General features: G+C 33.5%; 1 protein-coding gene, 1 long non-coding RNA gene and 1 other non-coding gene across 12 annotated transcripts; 1 reads left to right on the forward strand and 2 right to left on the reverse strand.

The window, feature by feature from the left end:
• Positions 1-1,986: 1,986 nt before the first annotated feature.
• On the reverse strand, positions 1,987-6,477 carry LOC7471980 (uncharacterized). 7 transcript variants are annotated; one of them, XR_008058402.1, is made up of 6 exons: positions 6,232-6,476; positions 4,267-5,361; positions 4,025-4,109; positions 2,658-2,816; positions 2,490-2,539; positions 1,987-2,196 (listed from the first exon to the last, which is right to left on the reverse strand). It is a non-coding gene; the product is annotated as an uncharacterized LOC7471980 (long non-coding RNA). The 7 variants fall into 7 exon arrangements; XR_008058404.1 differs by lacking the exon at positions 1,987-2,196 and adding an exon at positions 2,364-2,411 and having other exon boundaries at positions 6,232-6,477; XR_008058403.1 differs by lacking the exons at positions 1,987-2,196; positions 2,658-2,816 and adding an exon at positions 2,364-2,411 and having other exon boundaries at positions 4,025-4,127; positions 4,267-4,365; positions 4,475-5,361; positions 6,232-6,466.
• An 837-nt stretch (positions 6,478-7,314) lies between these two features.
• LOC7471981 (uncharacterized) lies at positions 7,315-12,213 on the forward strand. Of its 4 annotated transcripts, XR_002980173.2 has the most exons (5): positions 7,331-8,204; positions 8,998-9,068; positions 9,535-9,730; positions 10,245-11,415; positions 11,613-12,213. XR_002980173.2 is itself a non-coding variant. In XM_024594713.2 (4 exons), the coding sequence occupies exons 2-4, from the start codon at positions 8,697-8,699 to the stop codon at positions 10,498-10,500; spliced, it is 465 nt and encodes a 154-aa protein (XP_024450481.2). In that variant the 5' UTR covers positions 7,331-8,204; positions 8,634-8,696; the 3' UTR covers positions 10,501-11,422. The 4 variants fall into 4 exon arrangements, 1 of the variants encoding a protein (XP_024450481.2); XM_024594713.2 differs by lacking the exons at positions 9,535-9,730; positions 11,613-12,213 and adding an exon at positions 8,634-8,834 and having other exon boundaries at positions 10,245-11,422; XR_002980169.2 differs by lacking the exon at positions 9,535-9,730 and having other exon boundaries at positions 7,335-8,204.
• On the reverse strand, positions 7,498-7,582 carry LOC112326711 (small nucleolar RNA Z102/R77). The gene has a single exon (XR_002980641.1). It is a non-coding gene; the product is annotated as a small nucleolar RNA Z102/R77 (small nucleolar RNA).
• Positions 12,214-20,244: the final 8,031 nt, after the last annotated feature.

Raw genomic sequence — 20,244 nt, forward strand, 5'->3', positions numbered from 1 at the left:
TCCAACTGTTTGACGTCTACATAAAACGTCTTTTATATGTATATTCAGTGCCCTGCCCCTATCATATCTATCATGATTGAAACATTTCATAGATAAGATTTTAGTAATTTATTCTTCCTAACGTGGGTGGTCAATTCGCTTATACATCTTTGAAATAATTTTGGAAAAAAACCTAAGACGTAAAAGATGGATTGCCCACAGCTTAAGCATTACCAAGTTTCCAAAAATTGGCTCGAACTGGGCTGGCCTAGCCAATTTTACTGGCATTTAATGAACCCATGTGCAGAACAAACAAATAAAACCCTGTGTTTACGCTCGGAGGGTGGTGGCCCTGATGGCCTGTGCCTCCTGAATTTGAACAAGACAGCGCAGGGAAAGATGCTGCATAATTACGGAAAAGATCGACTTTATGCATGGTGGAGTTTGATATACGAAATCTACTATATATTTCCATACCCCTGGTACTAATTTTAGATCCAAAACAGATTTTTGTGCTTGATTTTGTATGTTGATGTGTGTTTAGTATCCTCATCTATTTTTAAAATATAAAATTTCAAAAGGGTGTTTTTTTTTCTTGGTTGAACGTTGAGGCGGAGCCATGAATTGTTTTTAGAGGGGCAAGTTAGAAATCCTTTTTCTAGGATCGGAGAATTGAAATTTAAAAGGTACAATTATTTTAAAACATACCACACCTTTTAAAATAAAAAAAATACATCTAAGTCGTGGCCAGTGATAAAAACTTGGGATCAAGAGGTTTGCTCCCTCTGTGGTCTCAGGTTCGAGCCCCGTGGTTGCTCATATGATGGCCACTAGAGGTTTACATGGTCGTTAACTTCAGGGCCCGTGGGATTAGTCGAGGTGCGCGCAAGTTAGCCCGGACACCCACGTTAAACTAAAAAAAATAAAAATACATGTTTTCTATTGAAAAAAAACCACCACACCTCCCACCGAACATACACTTAAATTTTACTAGTTTTTACCCTAATATTTTAAATTGTTCATGATCAGGAGCTGGAATTCTTTTTCTTTTTGCAAGGACCCGTGCCTTGCTAGTCTTCTCCTGGCTTCGTCCCTGACCGAAAAATAGGGTATTTTTAGAATGAATTTACGTGGGAAAATTACATTTTTGAGTTTAGATAGCAAACTATTCCATATAAAATCTTCCAAGTTGATATAGAAGAATTAAGATTTTTAAATATGTTATGAAATAATCATACATTAAGTCTCATTTAACCGTGTAAATTCAAATATAATAGGAGAATGTACACGATTCTTTCCTCTAGCTCAGCAAAAAAATCATGGAGATGCCTGGTCCGTCCTCTGTCTTTTCGTTCTTTCTTTCAATCGAAAATCAAGCCTTTTTCATAAAATATAATAGAATCTTAGCAAGGATCATGGAATAGGTTTCAGTGTGAGAAGACGTATGAAGAGTTGAGATCTAATTAGGGATCATTTTGCTCACATTATGAATGAAAGAGTTGACAATATTGATAATTCGATGCAATGTGTAAATAAATAAATTACTAGTTGTGTGACATACAAGGAATCATTTTTATTTTATTTTATTTTATTTTTCTAGACAGCGTAAGGAATCATCGAGCGGCCAAAAGAATTCCCATTCAACCGACCAAAGTTCATGAGGATAAAAAAATTGGTGTGGTAACATATAAAGTTGAGCGTAGACTTCCGGGAAGTACTGTAACAATTAAAAATAATTTAATATTGTGTTTTATTAGAATATGATCCACCATTACAATAAATTAATTGCCATGATAATAATAATTTAATGCTCATCAGCTTTCTTTTCTTTTCTTTTTTCAAATTGATGTTATTTTAAACTAATAAAATATTAATATTCATCGACTTTTTCTTCATAAACTATTTAAGAAAATGACAAAAGGATGCAATCCAGCAGCGTAGAAGACATCTGGGATCAAATTTAAAGACTTTGTATGTAGTGTGTGTGTAGATAGATAGGGGATGGAGACTTAAAGCTACCTTCATTTATTATTATTTTTTATAAAATAAAAAATAAGTTATTTTAATATATTTTTAAATAAAAAATAATTTAAAAAACAAAAGTTAACACGATAGGCTCTTGGAGTCTTTAATCTTGAGAAGTTACAACACATTGGAGCGAGCACGTCCTTTCCCTCATCTTTTTGGCCTCAAAATGCTTGAGAGAGACGCCTCTTCCTTCAGAATAGTAGGCCTTGTTAGATCTCTAGTATTGAACAAAATAAAACAAAGCATACCTACCCAATAATTGAATTAGGACAGTGCTGGAATGTTCATCGTGTATAATTCGAAGAAATTATTTAAAATACCCAGTACATGCACCACCCCTCTCATTCTGCTTTCACTTAAACCTATACATGGCAAGAATGTCAAATTTTTGGCAACAAATTTCCCTGAATAATTCAAGCTTCGATTCAGGATTTCAATAAATGAGCCAATGGGCAAATAACACGAAAAACAAATTTTGTTACCTCTGGAATGGCACAAGTGGTATGCAGCTCCTGTATTAAGATGCACCAATCTGACATATGAAGTACAAACCAAGTTTTCAATCTCTTTTTCCAGATCCCAGGTTAGATTACACAAGAGATTTGCATGTCAATTATAAAGCATATAAGCAGCATGCCATAAAAAGCTACCTGAACAAGCCTTTTCCATTTTAATATTGCTAGATTATTGCGGCAAATCCCAATAAAAGTCAGACAAGATTTTGATGAGCTCTGGCAAGATATGCATACAGAAAAGGCACAAATATTTCGCAATGTCGAAGATGATTGTAGCAAGATGGCATTCATTTGCTGGAAAATATTGGGGAAAATCAGCTGTGATATATTACAAAGAGTTGACATTCATCAGATGCAGATTAGTGGGGGAAAATAGCAGCTGGTAAATGCAAGGCATTATTAGTATAGATTTCGACAAGCTGACAAACATGAGGAGAAGATATAAAAGAAACAGGAAATCGCTTCTTTCAGTTACTGGGAGATAATTATGTTTAGGGGACAAAATATCAAAAGATCCCCGTAGAACCTATATGGATACAGATGGACCAGCTCGGAATAAAAACAACAATTAAAAGGGCAATGACAACAACAAAACAGGTAAAATGAAAACAAAAAAAAGGCTTCTTCACTATCAAAGAGGCAAACTCACAAACGTCAGTATACTTGCCTACCACAGGACAACAGGCGAAAAATCTGCTAACAGCAACCAATGAGCAGTACAGTACAGATCCTTTTAGCAAATTGACCACTGCTTGTCAAACTGACACAACAATCAATGAATTTCGAAACCAAATACCAAGAAATTGTAGACCACAACGAGTGGTAATCACCCAAAGTTCCTGAAGAGATCTGACCATGATATGCCGGTCTGTAATGGATTCCAGAGGATCTAACAACAGATATGTATCTAAAAACAACTGTGACCTTAGAGGGTTGATTGTAGCCAAACATCTTAGACTAAAAAATACTAACTTCTTAGACTCAAAACTACTAACCTTTTCGACAGAGCAAGCTATTCTTTCAAGTTTCACAAAAAGATTAAAACCAAACCATGTAGTCACAACAATAAACCTTTGGAAGCCACTAAATAAACATTCAAATAAAATGATGGAGAAATTCATAAGCGTAGAAAGTGAAGTCCCATTAATATGGCTTTGACAATATCTTGTGCCATTTCTTAAGTTAAATAGCTGAAATTATTAACATGTCACATAGGGACCAGCACTGCCATGTTCTAAAACATGCATGTTCGGCCTCATCAACATCCACTGGTCCCATAACCTTCTTCGATACAGTACAAGAACAAATCCAAATATCAGGGAAGAAAAATAATATATCCCCATGAAATACAGGGGAGAAAAAAAACAAGTTTTTTTAATAAAAATAAATAGATAAAAAGCCTCTTAACCATACACGTTGGGTCTTGGTAAAGTACATAATGTTTCATGAACCAAAAAGAAAAAAAAACTCCAATTAGCTCCTTACTGCAATGAGATACCTACCAACTGATAGCCATTTGTTCCTAACCAGTTATAGTTTTAGGAACCTTCTACTTGTGCTGTCTCCTGGGAAGTGAGTTCTTCATACCTATGAAAAATAGCAGTGCTCCATAAAGAGCAATATTATACATTGAAAGAATGGAAAATAATTTAGAAATTTGTCAAAACCATGCAGAAAGCAAAACAATAGTAACTATCATACTAGGATTGTACAGAATCATTGTACAGAATCAGCTAAATCTAACCTGTGTGAATTTGATAAAAAGTTGATTAAATTATTTCTCCTTGCTGTCATAGTTTTAGAAATCATATAGGATTGGAAAAGCAATCAACTGATGTATAATCTGCAACAAGAAAGGACCTTGATATTCATTAAATGAGTACATGATACACCACTGCTCATAGCTATACCCTTTAGATGACCAAAAGTCAAATACTATTTCTTGCACCAACCAGTAGGTAGGCTCCAAGAGAACTGCCAAAGATAAATAGGATGCCGCCAATGCCCTCAAGAAATATCGCAGCAGTGGATAAATGTTTGATCTGTGCATACATATACCGCCTAAAATTACAGAACAATATGTAAAAAAAGACAACTGGGAGTGTGAAACATTCTGGTTATGAGTCAAAATCATTAATTGTTGGTGTAAATCTATTCACGGTTGCACATGTTGCCCATACAAGTCCCATTCATCAGTTGTCCAGCATATAAAGATTTTCCAGAGTGCCAAAATGGATACCCACTCAAATAATGCAAAACAGTCCTAAGAATTGAACGGGTCACCATTTAATTTAAGTCATTTAGCCACTGTCTTCTAATCACTAAACCTGTTTGCAATGTGTGCATGGAAATACACAAGAGGCATGCTAAGAAATAAGAATCCAGTATGACAGCTGCCTCTTTACAGCTTTGATTCAAACTTCCTTAAAATAACACCAACAGTTCTACCAAGCAAAGCTTCCATGTTCTCATAACCAGGGTTTGTCATATTGTGTGTTGTGTGACAAAGCGAGAAAGGCCCTTCGTCACCAAGCAGCATGCCCATGATATTCCACCTTGAAATCCTAGATGCCAGCTGCCCCATTGCCATTACAAAAAAAGAGGAAAAAAAGCAATCACCACACACCAGAGTTCAAGATAAGTATCAACATCTCACAATTTTTTTTTTATTTTTCTAATAAGCCTACAATCTCTCTCAAATTTTTCTATGGCTGAGATCCTCACTTCAATTTCCGGTACTTGTATGCCAGCATGAGACTGCTCACGACTGGCAAACACACCAAACTTTGGTTTCAATGCGTTCGCTGCTGGGCCCCCGGCAACCCAAAGCTCATTAAACCTGAAATTAAGGAAGAGATTATGACAAAATACTATCCAAAGAACTTTAGGCAACAAATGAGGCGGTCATCATTATACAAACAAAAAACAAAAGATAAAAACTGGTTCAACAACATCAAATGCCTTATTATTATTATTATTATTATTTCCAAACAAAAGAAAGATTACAAGGCCACATTCAAGGAATCAAAAGCTTAATGCTGGTTTTCAAACAATACATAACTGAAATTCAATGTCTCAACCATCACATCATAAAAGAAAAGGATAAGATTCTTATCAGAAACTCAGTGCTAAACCAAATCAACAAATCTTGTTAATACGCAACTTATACGGCATCTCCAAAAAAAAGTAGGTGGGCTCTAACACAATTTCTAAACAAAATTAGTGAAGCATAATTCTGTCGACCCACTCAAGAAAATCAGAGGATAGTGGAAATGCACGGCCTGTTTTCACATCCATAGAAAGCCTCAATTCCATTCTAGAGACGATTTCGGCAGCACTAATATTATTTTTCAACGCATTTGCTAACCAAACCAAGATCAAACAACTTTCCTACTCTTGATTATGCTTTATCCAACTTGGGAAACAAAATTACTCCAATACAAACTTAAAAACTAGTATTATTATTCAACTTGCTATTAAAACAATAAAAAATGTAAATAAGTTGTTAATCAATCAATTAAATATTAACATCTCTACATTTATTTAGATAATTAATTAAATAAGACAAAAGTATTAATAATTCAAGCTAGTAAACCATGGGTTAGTATCGAACTGATAAAATCCAAAAAAAAAAGTATAGGAAAAGAAGGAGAAGCAGATCCATTCAAGCAAAAAATGCATACAGAGATAGAAAGAAGTAGGATATTACATGCGGGGAGTATGGAAACAGAGGAAAAGGGAACTCGTCCGAGAAATGAAGTGAAAGCCATTTGTTGGTAGAGAGAGAGAGAGAGAGAGACGCAGTGAATCTCTCACTCTGTTTTGCTCCGGGACAGGGAACGGGAATTTTTTTTTTTCGATAATAATAATCTAAAAAAATGTACACTGAAAAATGAAAAAGTTAAAAATGGATTTTTTGGCAGAATTTAAGAGGTATGAGCGGGTTAAATTTGGTTTAAATTCAAAGCATGCCCTTCGATCTGTTTATATTTACGATTTAAACGGCTTGTTGTTGACGAGCTGGATGTCAAGAGAGGGCAGGAAGGAGATTTCAATCAGAAATCCTAAAGATAACTTTTTATGCAGGGTAAATTCATACAATAAATTTTTAGTGTTCTTTGAGGTTCAAAGATACTTCTACTTATTTAGATTATGTTTGGAAATCAGCTTTTAAAATAATGTGGTTGTTTTTAAATAATTTTTTTAAAAAATTATTTTTAATATTAGTATATTAAAATAATTTAAAAATATTAAAAATATATTAACTTAAAATTAATAAAAAAATAATTTTTTTTTAAAATTTTTTTAAAAGTGTTTTTAAAACATACTTGGTGTATGAATTAGTAATTTGACACTAGAGGCATTTTTTCTTTTTTTCTTTTCTTTTTCATCCTCCAAAAATTACACATCTAAACTCTATATTTTTTTAAAACAATTTTTCAATTTGTTTTTTTTAATTTAATTTTTATTTATTTTATTTAAAATTATTTATAAAATTATTTTTTTCCTGCAAAATATTCTCCTATATTTCTTTCATATGTCATTTTGGTTAACTAAAGTCACCATGCCATTTTAGCCTGCTGATCATCAATATGCATATGTTCTCTTCTTGCATGCAGGTCCGCATGAATACTAGGCCTAAGGTTGATGAAAGCATGGAGCAAAAGCAGTGACAGTTGGGCAAAAGCTGAGAATGCATCGCCTCCTATGATCAGATTAATGTATATTATAGCCAGTGATCTTACCAACTGCTTTATGCATGGCGAATACTTAAAATAGCATGCACTTCTACGAAAACATATACAGTCGAGGCTGATTTTGAAGTGGTGAAATGTTTTCCATACGAATGGCTGTTCAGTTAAAGCCACCCTTAACCACACAACCCAGTACAGGCAAGCACATCGATAATCAATGATCAATGGCAGGTGCACATTTCAAAATTATGAAGAAATAAAACCAAAAAAAGAAGAAGAGAGAATGATCAGATAGAGCTAATACAATGATGCCATCATTGCGGCAAAATCAAACCAATAGGGAAACACATAATCATCATTTCATTCTCTTTAACAGCTTTGCAAACACATCAGCTCCCTTTTGAAATCGAAATAAACCCTAAACCCTAGATAATCATAGAGAAATAAACCCTAGAGAAGAGAGTCATAGAGCGGAGGAGAAGGCGGCGAGATTTTAGCCTTTCACCATGTGGAGGGTCGTGGATTGAAAACCCTAAACCCTGGAGAGACATTTATAGGGAGAGATCACTGGCGGTGATGAGAAAGGGTATATGTTTAAGCTCAAAACTCACGAGCACTTAAGGCCCACGCTAACTAAGCCCATTTGATAATTATATTGAGTGACCATAATAACCTCCTATCTGTAGCATAATATCAAAATTAAACTTCTCTTCAAAAAACCAGAATAATCTGCTGAGCTTCCGTTCGCCTTCCACGTCTGCCCCTGCTGCTCGCTGAGCTCAATCCGAATAACTCTCGCCGCCGCAATGTAGTTGCTATAATCAGCAGCTAATCAAATGCCACGCGTCCCTGTCAAGCTGCCTCCATCATGCCCTGACCACCACCACCACCACACAGCCGCCCCCGCCGCCGCAATTCATCTCCACCTGAAAGCCTCTCTCAGAAAGAACAGAAAACCAGTACCTAAAACGCCTCTTCCACGACATGTGTAAGTTACGCTTTGAATTCCGTTTCCTTTTTTTTCCAGATTATTATAACTTCCAACTTTTTTAGTAATTTTTCATTTTTTTTTTAGTATTTCATCTATTACAGATTGTAGCTAAAATATAATAAATAAGCAAGAAACATGCAGGAAGTTCCTGTACGGTGTTATAAACAGGAGCCAATAAAAAAGTCCAAATCAGAAAAATTAACTCAAAAATCTTCTTCAAAGACTGATAATAATAAAAAAAAAATAAAAAATGGAGCTGCACTCAACAATTACAGCTCTGGTGATGATGATTTGACTGATAATAAGTTGAAATTAGAGCTTGCTTGGCTTATTTTCTGAGGGATAATCTACTGTTATATCAGGCCTCTTTCTCTGTTTTTTTTCCCGGTAAGAAAGCTGTTGTGGTGAACCTAATTGATCCTACAGGGATTTAGGTTAAGGTTGGTGGGTCATTCTCTTGGAGCTTCTGTAGCTTCGTTACTAGCAATCATGCTCCGTAAAAAGTCAATTAAGGAACTTGGTTTTATCCCTGACATCGTTACTGATGTTGGCTATGCAACTCTGCCCTGTGTCTCCAGAGAACTGGCTGAAAGTTGCTCTCATTTTGTTACAACCATAGTAATGCAGGTGGCCTGATGCACTCAATTCTCTTCTTCATTCTCATTCGTTGGTGTTCTTCACATGAAAGCTATTTTTTTTTCTTCTCCTAGAAAAAGGATAAAATAATCTTTCAATGCCGTGCTCTTATTACTGTTCCATTGCTTCTCAATTTCCTTTTGTTTTTTGGCAGGATGACATTATACATAGATTAAGTGCAGCTTCTCTGGCAAGACTGAGAAATGAAATTCTTCAAACTGATTGGTGAGTATGCCTATGCTGACAACCTGAAGGATAACAAGCTGTAAATTCATGCCACTAGATGGACTAGCAAGTTTGAGGAAAACAAAATTCTAAATATTAGAAGGACAAGAAATCAACTTGATTTAATAATGCGTGTGCAGCAAGTACTCAACTATTTGCTCAGAGTATCAGTTATTTGGGTTGTGAACTTTTCATGCTTGTTTATTTAAGTCTGGAAAATTGGAAATTAAGATTGTTGACTTTGGGAACATTTTGGGAACTTTGAATGCATTAGCAAGTTCCATCGTTGTACTCTTCAGGTTTGATGAAATGATGATTTTTACGCGTCCCTTTTGTTTGAACTATGTTAACTTTCTTGTCAATTTTATGATGAACTATGTTAATTTTCCATCGTTATGTTAACTTTCTAGAATTCACTTTTATGATCTTTCCCATGTATGGATTGTTGATTTGCTGAACTTCACAGATGCTTGAATTGGCTGTGTATCATTTGCAAACAATTTTTACCTTGATCTGTAATCTAGCGTACACCATATGAGAATTTTGACAGAGCAAAGAGAAGTGAGAGTTGTCAACTATTGGCTGTAAAGTGGATCCAGAATTCTTACACCTGTGTCAGGGTATGAATAAACAATCTGATTAGCCAGTTCATACCAAACAAGGTGATTCTTGGGAGTGCTGAGAATTTAGATTTGTTTTCTTGATATCTAGCAATGGATGCAGAAAAATATAGAAGTGTAACGAGGTTATGAGGGATTAACTTACTTGAATGCTCCAAACTGATGGTAGTTTAGAAGATGAGTACAAATAAACTATTGCTGTTCTGGTTGATATTTTTTTTCTCACTTCCCTTACCAGCTTTTTATTGCTTGTTGGTGTGCAAGGTAAGTTAGTACAAGTTACATGCATAAGTAATGGGTTCCTTGGGAGGTGGAAAATGGGCAAGCTTTTCTAGTCTCTGTTTCATTTCATTTTCCATCCGTGGTGTTTCTTAATGAACTCGTAAAACTTCTGAACATGTAAATTAGTTCATTGGTTCCAATTTAGAAGAAAATTGATAGCCTATGAATGAATTATTTTTAGCAACATCACTTGATTCGTGTAGTTTTTTTTAAAAGTTGAAATTCCTTTAAGGCAACAATTTTGCATCCACTTTATTCTTTGCTATTTGTATAGGATGAGTGTGGTCGAGAAGGAGGACTGGAAAAGTGTGATAGGTTTGGTCACAAATGCAAAGCAGGTCATCTCTTCTGTGCAGGATGCTGCTCAGAAACTTGTTGATTATGCCAGGTTTGGTAGCAAGAAAATTCTTCTGGTAACACCATCCTGCTGTGTCCTGATTCCGGATGGCTGGAAAATGTTTTATTTCTTGAACGATATCTGTTGTATTTTTAGGTTGGCTATCAAAAGACCTGACACCAGACAGGCTTAATTTGGATTTAGCATCTAGTAAAACTTTAAAAGAATGGTGTAGATGTCTGTAGAATTTTTTGTTTTTTGGGGTAATAAATTGGGATGCAGATAGACTACCCCAGACTTCCGACGAAGCAAATGCCCATCTCCATAGTATTTACTCACAAATGTAGGAACTTCACCACTGCACCTTTGTTATGGCTGAAGATCAGGGTATCTCCATGAATGGGCCACAGGGCATGGAGTTGGCTCTAACCTTTGGTCATGGAATTCTCGAACCCCGAGCATTGAGCAAAGATATCAAAGGCCTTTATCATTGAACCAAGCAGTTTTTGGTGGTGTGTAAGAATTCCTGTCAGCAATGGGGTTAGGTGTTTGGAAGGCTATTTGAGCGGGGGGTTTTATGCCAAGACCAAAAGATTATGTTGTTATTGAGGATTAGTAATGGTGAAGCAGTGTTGCAATATTTGGAGTCGGATAATGTGAGAAAAGAGGGTTTGGAGGCTGCCTGGGTGCCGTGAAGTGTGAACATTGAGTACCAAGAGGTACTGTATCAGCTGAATTCGGGTTTATTCGGAGACACTTGTGGAAGAAGTAAGGGATGGTGTCTTGAGAAGAAGTCACAACAGTTTCCAAATGAAACAGAAGGTTTTGTAGAAAAGTGCAAGGGGAGATGTGGGGAGGGGAGCTTAATAAGAGAAATTATTTCAAACCAAGATGTCAGAGTGATGCTAGGTTGGATGTTTTACTTAAGAATTACAATCATATTTGTAGGTTCCAGTTGATAGTAGTCTTATGGAAGGTAATGTGTGAATTGTGATGTTGGAGAAGCCATGTAGCAGTCCAATATTCATGGACTGGCTGATACTAAATCGTTAACTCTTGCAAATAGAATTGGCAACCATTTGCCTGTCATAATTCCCTGAGCTACCGGGTGCTTCTCTGATTCCTGCACTTTGTCTTTGCCTTTTCTTTCTATAATTTTGTTGCGAGTAACCATTGTTACAGGTGAAAATCTTAATGGGCCGCAGCAAATGTTGCTTCAGTTCATAATTCGTTCAATGCAAACGACCACCATTTATCAAGGGTGGTGGTTTTCTTTCCTTCTCTGAACAAACTCTTTCTTTACAGATTCTCGATACCGAGGGCTAATTAGCAACGACAGGAAAATCTCCATAAAGCTCCCGGAGAGGCATCGGTGCACTTTGAAATCTTAGAGGTTGAGGTATTCAACTCCAAATTTCCCCACATTAAAAATATGAAAAGGGAGGGGGGGATTGATTGTCTTCTCTGCAATCAGGTTTATGCGGATAAGCATCATGAAAAGAAAAGAAAAGGTCTTTGCCATTAAGAATATAGTAAATATTTGAGCTTACCCATATAACTGTAAATAATGGGAGTAAGCTTCCCCACCATTACCTACCTTAAAAAGTAATGGCTAAGCAAGAATTGGCCGTATCTATTGCCACTTCTAGGCCACCCTACCCTAGGGTTCATAGCATCCAAGAAAAAGTAGAAAACCAATGCTTAACACGCATTAAACACACCGACTGCTAATGCTTAGCCAATTAAAAATTGTATGCCTCATGAACACGCTTTCCTTGACTTAATTTTGCACACAAAGCTGTACCGAACTAAATTTTGATGTTGTAATTCTGGACTCAACTTTTGAAAGTGTTCCTATTCGTGCATGATTGTGGAAACAAAAAAATAATATTATATCTTGCTTCAATTAATTGTGCTCGATCTGTTCAAGAATTTTGCCCCGTCCAAACACTAAACGGCCATATCCAAAATACTAGACTGCCAGGTATTTCACACTAAAAAATCTTCCATAAAATCACGCAAGTTGCCCTAGGCTGTAGAGATGAAGAAATGAGTGGTTGCTTGCTCCATCTCTTATTGATTTGGGCTACACTTGCCCTAGAGAAGAAAACTGAGGCGCCACTGCTTGGCCTGGACGAAAATCATGTGCTTCAAAAGGTTACTGTCCAATACTCATACTGTATTCGAAGCATAAAGAACAATTCTATTAATAATTTGAGAATTTTGAAAAAAAAAAAAAAGGGGGGGTGGAATGGGACCGGATTTAATGTGTAATCAGATCATGCACAGTACTGTAAAATATAGAATTTGTGATGGACTGCACTACTAAACGTAGAATATAGAATTGCAAACAAAGTATGTGCTCTTTTGTGGCTGGGAAGAGAAAAGTAGTGTACAAGTTTTTTTTTGGTCGGGAGAAAGCAATGTACTTCAAAAGTAGATTAAGAATGTTAAGACAACTCGTAAATTGTCTACAAATGTGTATGTGCAGGTATGTGACAAGAGAGTTTTTTTTCCTTAATTTTCCCTCTTCGCTAGGGTTCTTGTGGGGTTTCCATGGCTCGAGAGTCAAGTCCATATGGATTCCAAGCTTTGAATGAGCTAAGCTTCTTCACTCAACTATATTGTGACAAACTTTGTAGGACCATACAAGCCACATTTCTACAGGTTAACTCCTCTCTTGGTCAAAGAATCCTTCGAATGAAGCTACCTTGTGTCACAAACTCTACCCTCAGTTCCTCCCACGTTGTCTCCACCTGTGATTTAGATTTCTTACATATAAAGTATAAACTGGTCTAAGTCATAGAAAACCCCTATTGATCACTAGTTATTTTACAAGATAAAAACAAAATAATCAATAATAATCCTCTATCGACTCAATTGAAATGACATCCCCATTGTCCTTGTGTGTTACAACTTGGAGTTTACTCAATCCCTAGATCGGGGTTTGGACTTTGAAAAATTGCCCCCCATTCAAAATACATCCAAAATTTATATTAATGTGTTGATTAGCAACATCATTTAAACTATATAATACATACAAGATTATATATTATATAATTAATTACAAGGTTTTAATATAAGTTTGAAAATGAAGCTTTCTAGCGATGTTTCTCAATCATTAAGCAATAACATTTTCGTCGCCAATCTTATTGTCGGGATCGAAATTGATGTTTGAACGCCTAAACAGTATTACTTACAAGCATGGTCTTGACAGGGACTTGACCTTATTCAGTTTAGGATTTTCAAATTTACAGAAAACGTCGATGCATGATGTATTTCCCCATGTTTTGTGAGAGATCCCTTCCAAGTTCTACACAATTATTGCATTGTGATCTAGGGCTGAGATGGGTTGGATTAAGACATTGTAATCATGCCTGATACCTCAGAGAATTTGCGTGACTAAATCAATTAAACAATGAATGTAAGTTTTAGTATTCGAGCTAGATTGAGAGCAAGAAATTCATGGAAACAATAAAGAAAACCCTTAGATAATCTTGCAATCATCCACACACGTGCAATGGCCCCATATGCAACTTGGGTGTCGGCTTGACTGGTCTTCGAGGGACACATTTCAGCATCAATTTTCCAGCTCCATCTTTGTCCATAGTCACCATATAATGTTCTCCTTGAAGCTACAAGAAGCCATTAGTTTTTAATGTGTGAGCTAAGCTAATTAAGAAATACCTCGCGTGGCTTTGCACTTGTAGATTCTTAGGGTTTTTATTTCTTTTTATTTTGTCTACTTCTACCCAATTCTTTGCTTTAATAATTAAGTTAAATTATAGAGATTAGCAAGAGGCATATATATATATATATATATATATATATATATATATATATATATATATATATATATATATATATTCCCTAACATTGTAGCTTATACGTTTTCCTTTACTTAAATAACTTACATATGCATGTATATATATTCCCTAACATTGTAGCTTATACGTTTTCCTTTACTTAAATAACTTACATATGCATGTGGTAGAATGTGATAAGAATTTACAATGCAAATTACTGCATGTGTATATAGTAAGATTTGTGAGCAAAGTAATATTGGGAGTTTTTATCTATTTAGATGCATGTTAGCACCTCTCATTCGTAAGGATTGTTTTTTAATCATTCGACCACAATCACCATTAAAATTTTACATATTACTAATGGATTGTTCCGTTGATATTTAAAAATTAATTTTGTTAAAAAAACATTTACCAACAAACTCTTGAACGGTTACTGTTCATCGAAAGACTTATCGTCAATGACTTCTATTATATCGGTCAATTCGTTGATAATATAAACACTGGTCGATTTACAGACTAAAAAAGCACGATGAACAAAAAAAATTTACCGTTATCATCCCATCGGTAATCCTATTGGTGAGCATGTCATATCACTGATAAAGAAAACTATTTATAATTCCATCAATGATTTATTTTATATTATCGACAGGTTGAAACTGTTAGTAATTGACATATTGTCAGTAACAAAGTCGTGTAATTTCCTTTTAAACTCTCTGAAACTCTATGAGAGATTTAGTCATTCGATGATTCTGTTTATAATAATGCATGTCATTTCATGTAGTTTTTTATTCAACTCTTTGGAATTTTTTGACAGACTTACTCCGTCGATAATTATGTCCACAATTTCTTTAATATTTGTTTTAAATCAAATAATAATTGCTGTGCTAATTAATATATATCTCACGAGAACCCTTCATCTATTCTACTATCAATATATAATTTTAACCATCCAAAGTCAAGTTAAGGCTTCCAAGCGCAATTAATTAAGAAAAAATAATTAACGAAAAGGACATAATTGGTTTGAGTAATTAAAATCTGCATGTGCAAAGATTATTTGACCAGTCTTGGAACTTTCGTTTCATTCATGTCTTGTAATCTTCTTACTTAGTTCTCGAGTTGATCTCTCGATTTGATTTCTTTTATGCATAATTGTCGGTCCAAAATTAATTATATAACGCTAGCTGTCCTACCAAACTTGCCGGTGTGTTTTTGGGTGACCTTTACTTTATCGTTTTGCAGCATCCTCTACTCAAATTTCATAAGCTACTATATATTGCTCCTATTTGGTAAACTTCATCTCTACATATTCCACCCTTATTTTTATACTAGATTGGTGACCGTGCAACGATGATAGCTAGAAAAAAAAATTATGAGACTATTATGGTTTGTTAAGAAGTAATTTTTTTTTAATAATCAAGTTAAATCTTGATTAATTTAATAATACAATAAAAAATAAGATAACAACAACAAATAAAAAAATATTGCATCGGGCAAAGTTAGGCTAACACGTGAAACTCGCGACCCGAACATGAAATATGTCTAGATTACATGTTTATCGTGCGTTCTAAATCATAGGGTTGAGATAATTCAACATAAAAAGAAATTGATGATAAATAAAAAAAATTAAGAAACAAATATAGATTAAGATATTCAATATCGCAACACAGATTATTTACTGATTAACGCATCTGTTTGGCTTGCCTAGCTATACGTAGGTTGAATAATTATTTTTTCTAGCGCAAAATAATTAATGTGTAGGTGTTATTAATGTGTTTTTTGACATCATGTAAAAAATATAATTGTAAATAAAAAATTTGATGCTTACATATAATAAAGATCATAGGTGTTAATAAAGATACGTAAGATCTCAAACTAATTTTAAAGTAATAAAAAATAAAATAATATTGCAATTGTTACAGTTAAATACTATCTCCTTAATCTTTATATAGTAATTTTTTAAGGAAAAAAATGTAAAGAAAAGAATTTTTTTAAAAGAAAATAGATTACAAAAAATTGAAGATAAAAACAAAAAGAATGGTGTAAATAGGTTAAATAAAGAGTGATAAATATTCCAAGCGTAAAGAATAAAAAATAATATTTTTTCCCAAAAAATTGTAAAAAAAAGAAGGAAAAACTAAAACAATATTACAAAAAATAAAAATAAAAATAATAATTAATATACCATGTGTAAAATGGTAAAAAGCAGATAAAACTTCATCTCTCTCCATTTTTTTTTCCATTTGTTTCTGTGTGTTTTCTCATTTTATCTTTGTCAAATTACCTTTAAATGTGATAATATAAAATTTAAAATGTGTTCTTGATGGATTATTATGTATTATTTTTACCCAAATTCTCTATATCACATGGATTTGTTTAGACTTCATCGGTTCTCATCGTCATATTTCATAAAAATATTTATGAAAAGAGTAAAATTCAAACATTTTGAAACTATAGGAGTAAAATTAAATACTTGCAAAACCATGGTGATAGAAATGGAACACTGGTGAATTACGGGGACAAATATACAATTATTTATTTATATATATATATATATATATATATATATATATAAAGAATAAAAATAACCACTCGTGCGGCGTGTCAGCATCAGGATCAAGGGATGGATGGCATCAGTGAATGCGTGTATATTCTACGGGGCACGTGCACAGCAATCCCGAGGAATCGACCAAATTCATCTTTATTACACTCCTGTTTTTTTTTTTTAATTTAATTTAACTTGGTAGGGGTGGGGGTGTTTGCTTCACCAAAGATTATATATTATATAATTCAATTTCGAAGGAGAAAAGTTTTCATCACATGAGAGTTCGGCAAGTCCCTTGCTGGGATCATTTTCGAATAACAACAAAATAGAAGTCCTTGTACTTTAAAAAATAATATTTGTGCTTGTATTATTTAATATGACAAACAAACTTCTATTGAATAAACTCATGGGGTAACTTAGATGGTTAAAAAAATAATTTTTTTTTAAAATTAGAATCTTCATATTGATATTATATCAAGTCATTAATTAATTAGAAAAAAATATATATTTAGATCTTTAAAAGTAATTATGCACGGAGCTAAAATTTTCTTCTTCGGTTTAGGTTTTGTGTCTTCTTATCCGTAATTTGTACAAAAATTATAAAAAAATACAGAAATTAATATAATATATACACATAATTTAATCTCGAGTAAAGAATAAGAAGGGATAACACTCAAAATTTATAATTTATAAGCATCTTTACTAGAAGGTTTCATGTTCAAATCATAGAAAAGGGTGGAATGAGTTTTAAAAGAACAAGTCCTTGAGTAATCGAATAGTTGTGTTTTTTTTATTGTATGAGGGTGTCGTGGATCCTTTTAAGCCACTAAACATATATGTTACTTTGGACCCTTCACGATTTGGAACTAGCTAGATGCATAATTACAATTTATTTTTATCTGCATATTTTTAAGTACATTAGTACAATCCATGGCATTAATCATATATATATAATGTTACGATTCAAGACTTCGGCTATTGGGGGCCTAGAGAGTAACATTTTTATTTTGGAGGAGTCATTTTCACACGACTTCTGAAAAAATTTACAGGATAAGAGAAATTTTTAAAATTTTTAAAACCTGGCCCTGGCATTCCCTAGCTCAAACTGAATTCGTCCTTTTTTTTATATAAGTAGAAGCATAACAACACCTATTAAGACTAATATAAATAAAAATATGCATAACATAACCATATAGTAGATGGTCTACTGGTAATAGTTTGGGATTAAGAGGTTTGCTCTCCCTGTGGTATCAGGTTTGAGTCATGTGGTTGCTAATATGATGGCCACTGGAGGCTTACATGGTCGTTAACTTCAGGGCCCGTGGGATTAGTCGAGGTGCGCGTAAACTGGTCTGGACACCCACATTAATAATAAAAAAAGGATTTCAGGATAAGAAGTTCATGAAATCTTCATGGTTTAATAGAATGGTTAATCAACCAATTTACCACATAAACAAAATCAAATTCAAAAATGAAATTTCTCCAAAAAAAAAAATATAGTATGAAGAAGATAATTCAAGAGCTTTAATTGCGGAAAGCAATTCAACCTCATTTGAATCCTTAATTCCCACAGGAATAGAGAAATAACTCATCATAAGGCCATTGTAATCATGAAGAACCCAACAATACCAATAGGACCAGGTTTGTCAATAGAATAGCCTTCCACATTTCACTTTAGTGTACGTGGTTAAGGTGGTACCATGTAATAAGATAAGAGGTCTAGAACATTTGGTATATAATTCTCAATGTAAGAAATAAAATAATAATTAAGTACATAATTTAATTATTCATTATAAATAACCATCATAATCTAAAAATTTAAAGAAACTATATAAATGATTTTATATTACTCTAACAAACCATTTCAAGTAAAAACTTTTTAGGTCTAAATCTTACATAAACCTATCACTACCTTTACTTAATTTTATTAATTTAATTATAAAAAATAAGTATAATAAAATTTAAAATTTTAATTATTTGATCAAGATATTTTAATATTATATTAAAAAATCATCTCTCCTCAAACACTAAATATAACTATGAATGATTGATGAAAAGGTTTATATGTATACTTGGAATGATGAAAAAAAAAAACCATCTGAAAAGCTTAAGTTAATTATTGAATGAGTTTTAAAAATGATTTATATCAATTTACTGTACAGCACTCTTGGAATGATAACCAACGAATATTGATGAAAAGGGAGCACTAGCTAGTAATATTGAGCTGTTTGAAATTATGACAGTAATTATGGTTTAAAATGTGTTTTATTTAAAAATATATTAAAATGATATTTTTTTATTTTTAAAAAATTATTTTAGAAATCAACACATTAAAACGATATGAAAATATAAAAAATAATAATTTTTAATAAAAAAATTAAATTTTTAAAAAATATAATTTCAATAGCGTTTCCAAACCCATTGTATAGCCTGAACACAATGAGCCTTTCAATTAAGAACCAAAAAGGAAAAAGAGAAAAAAAAAAAGAAGTCATGCATCGACAATTCCCTAATGATTTTGTACTGTTCATGGTTACAAGCTGAAGTCATGTCTTTCACCATGGAGCTCACAACTCAACTAGAAGAATATCTATATAAATTCTTCCATCCTTCGAGTAGGAATAAAAAATGATAAAGAAGGTAAAAAATGAAAGAAGAAATAGGCCCTGTAGTTAAGAAGCTAGTCGCCTACATTCTTTAGGCCTTCAGGGTAGCTAAAGGAGGGATATTTTAATATCGAACTAAGCCCCTTTTTTGGTATTTCATATTTCAGGGTTGGGTAAAATTTAAAATTATTTTTATATATTTTTGGATTGTTTTTACATGTTAATATAAAAAATTATTTTTTAAAAATAATAAAATATTATATATTTTAATATATTTTCAAATAAAACACATTTTGAAAAGTAAAACAACCAACTATATATACTTCTAGAACACCTTCCAACACAAAACATTATTATTATTATTATTATTATTTTCTTTGGGAATCGGGGAAGGAGAGAATGGAGGAGGTGGAAGATGTTGAAGCAGTATATACACAGAGACAGGTTTTATTATTTGGAAAAAGAAATGCAAACAAGGGAGCCTTTGGAATGCTAAAAGGTCTACCAGGAGTTTTTCTTGTAATTTTAAATTCTGGATTCAGAGATTAAACAAAGTTTATAGAGATGAGTTCATGGTGTGCTGCTTTTAAGATTAGTTGAACCCCTCCTACATTATTGTCTTAAAGGAGAGATTATGTGAATTTAATAATTCCATAAATTAATTTAGCATGCCTTCTTGTCTCCAAGATCACTCTCCCTTTTCTTGCTCAAGTGGCCAACAAGTACACATGGATTGATAGCCCATTTCCCATGGTGGGATTAATGGCTGCCAATGAGGTCGACGCCATGCAAAACCCCCAGTTGAAACGTCCAGCTCATGTGCTGCCTTCCAGTAGTGGTCCATACGATTTACACCCTTGTCTGCCTTGAACGTTCCATTGTGGAGAATTAATTGCTGCAATTTTATACTGTATGATGCGCTGTGGAGGTATTTAATTTGTTTTATTTGGAGGTCACTTTTGAGCATCCCATCAATCGGGCAA

The sequence above is a fragment of the Populus trichocarpa genome, chromosome 2, assembly GCF_000002775.5.
Source record: "Populus trichocarpa isolate Nisqually-1 chromosome 2, P.trichocarpa_v4.1, whole genome shotgun sequence".
Taxonomy (NCBI): domain Eukaryota; kingdom Viridiplantae; phylum Streptophyta; class Magnoliopsida; order Malpighiales; family Salicaceae; genus Populus; species Populus trichocarpa.

Coding starts and splice junctions, on each gene's coding strand:
- LOC7471981 (XM_024594713.2), top strand. CDS start 8,697: ATGCTCCGTAAAAAGTCAATTAAGGAACTTGGTTTTATCCCTGACATC. Junction 8,835..8,997: donor TTACAACCATAGTAATGCAG/GTGGCCTGATGC, acceptor GTTTTTTGGCAG/GATGACATTATACATAGATT. Junction 9,069..10,244: donor GAAATTCTTCAAACTGATTG/GTGAGTATGCCT, acceptor CTATTTGTATAG/GATGAGTGTGGTCGAGAAGG.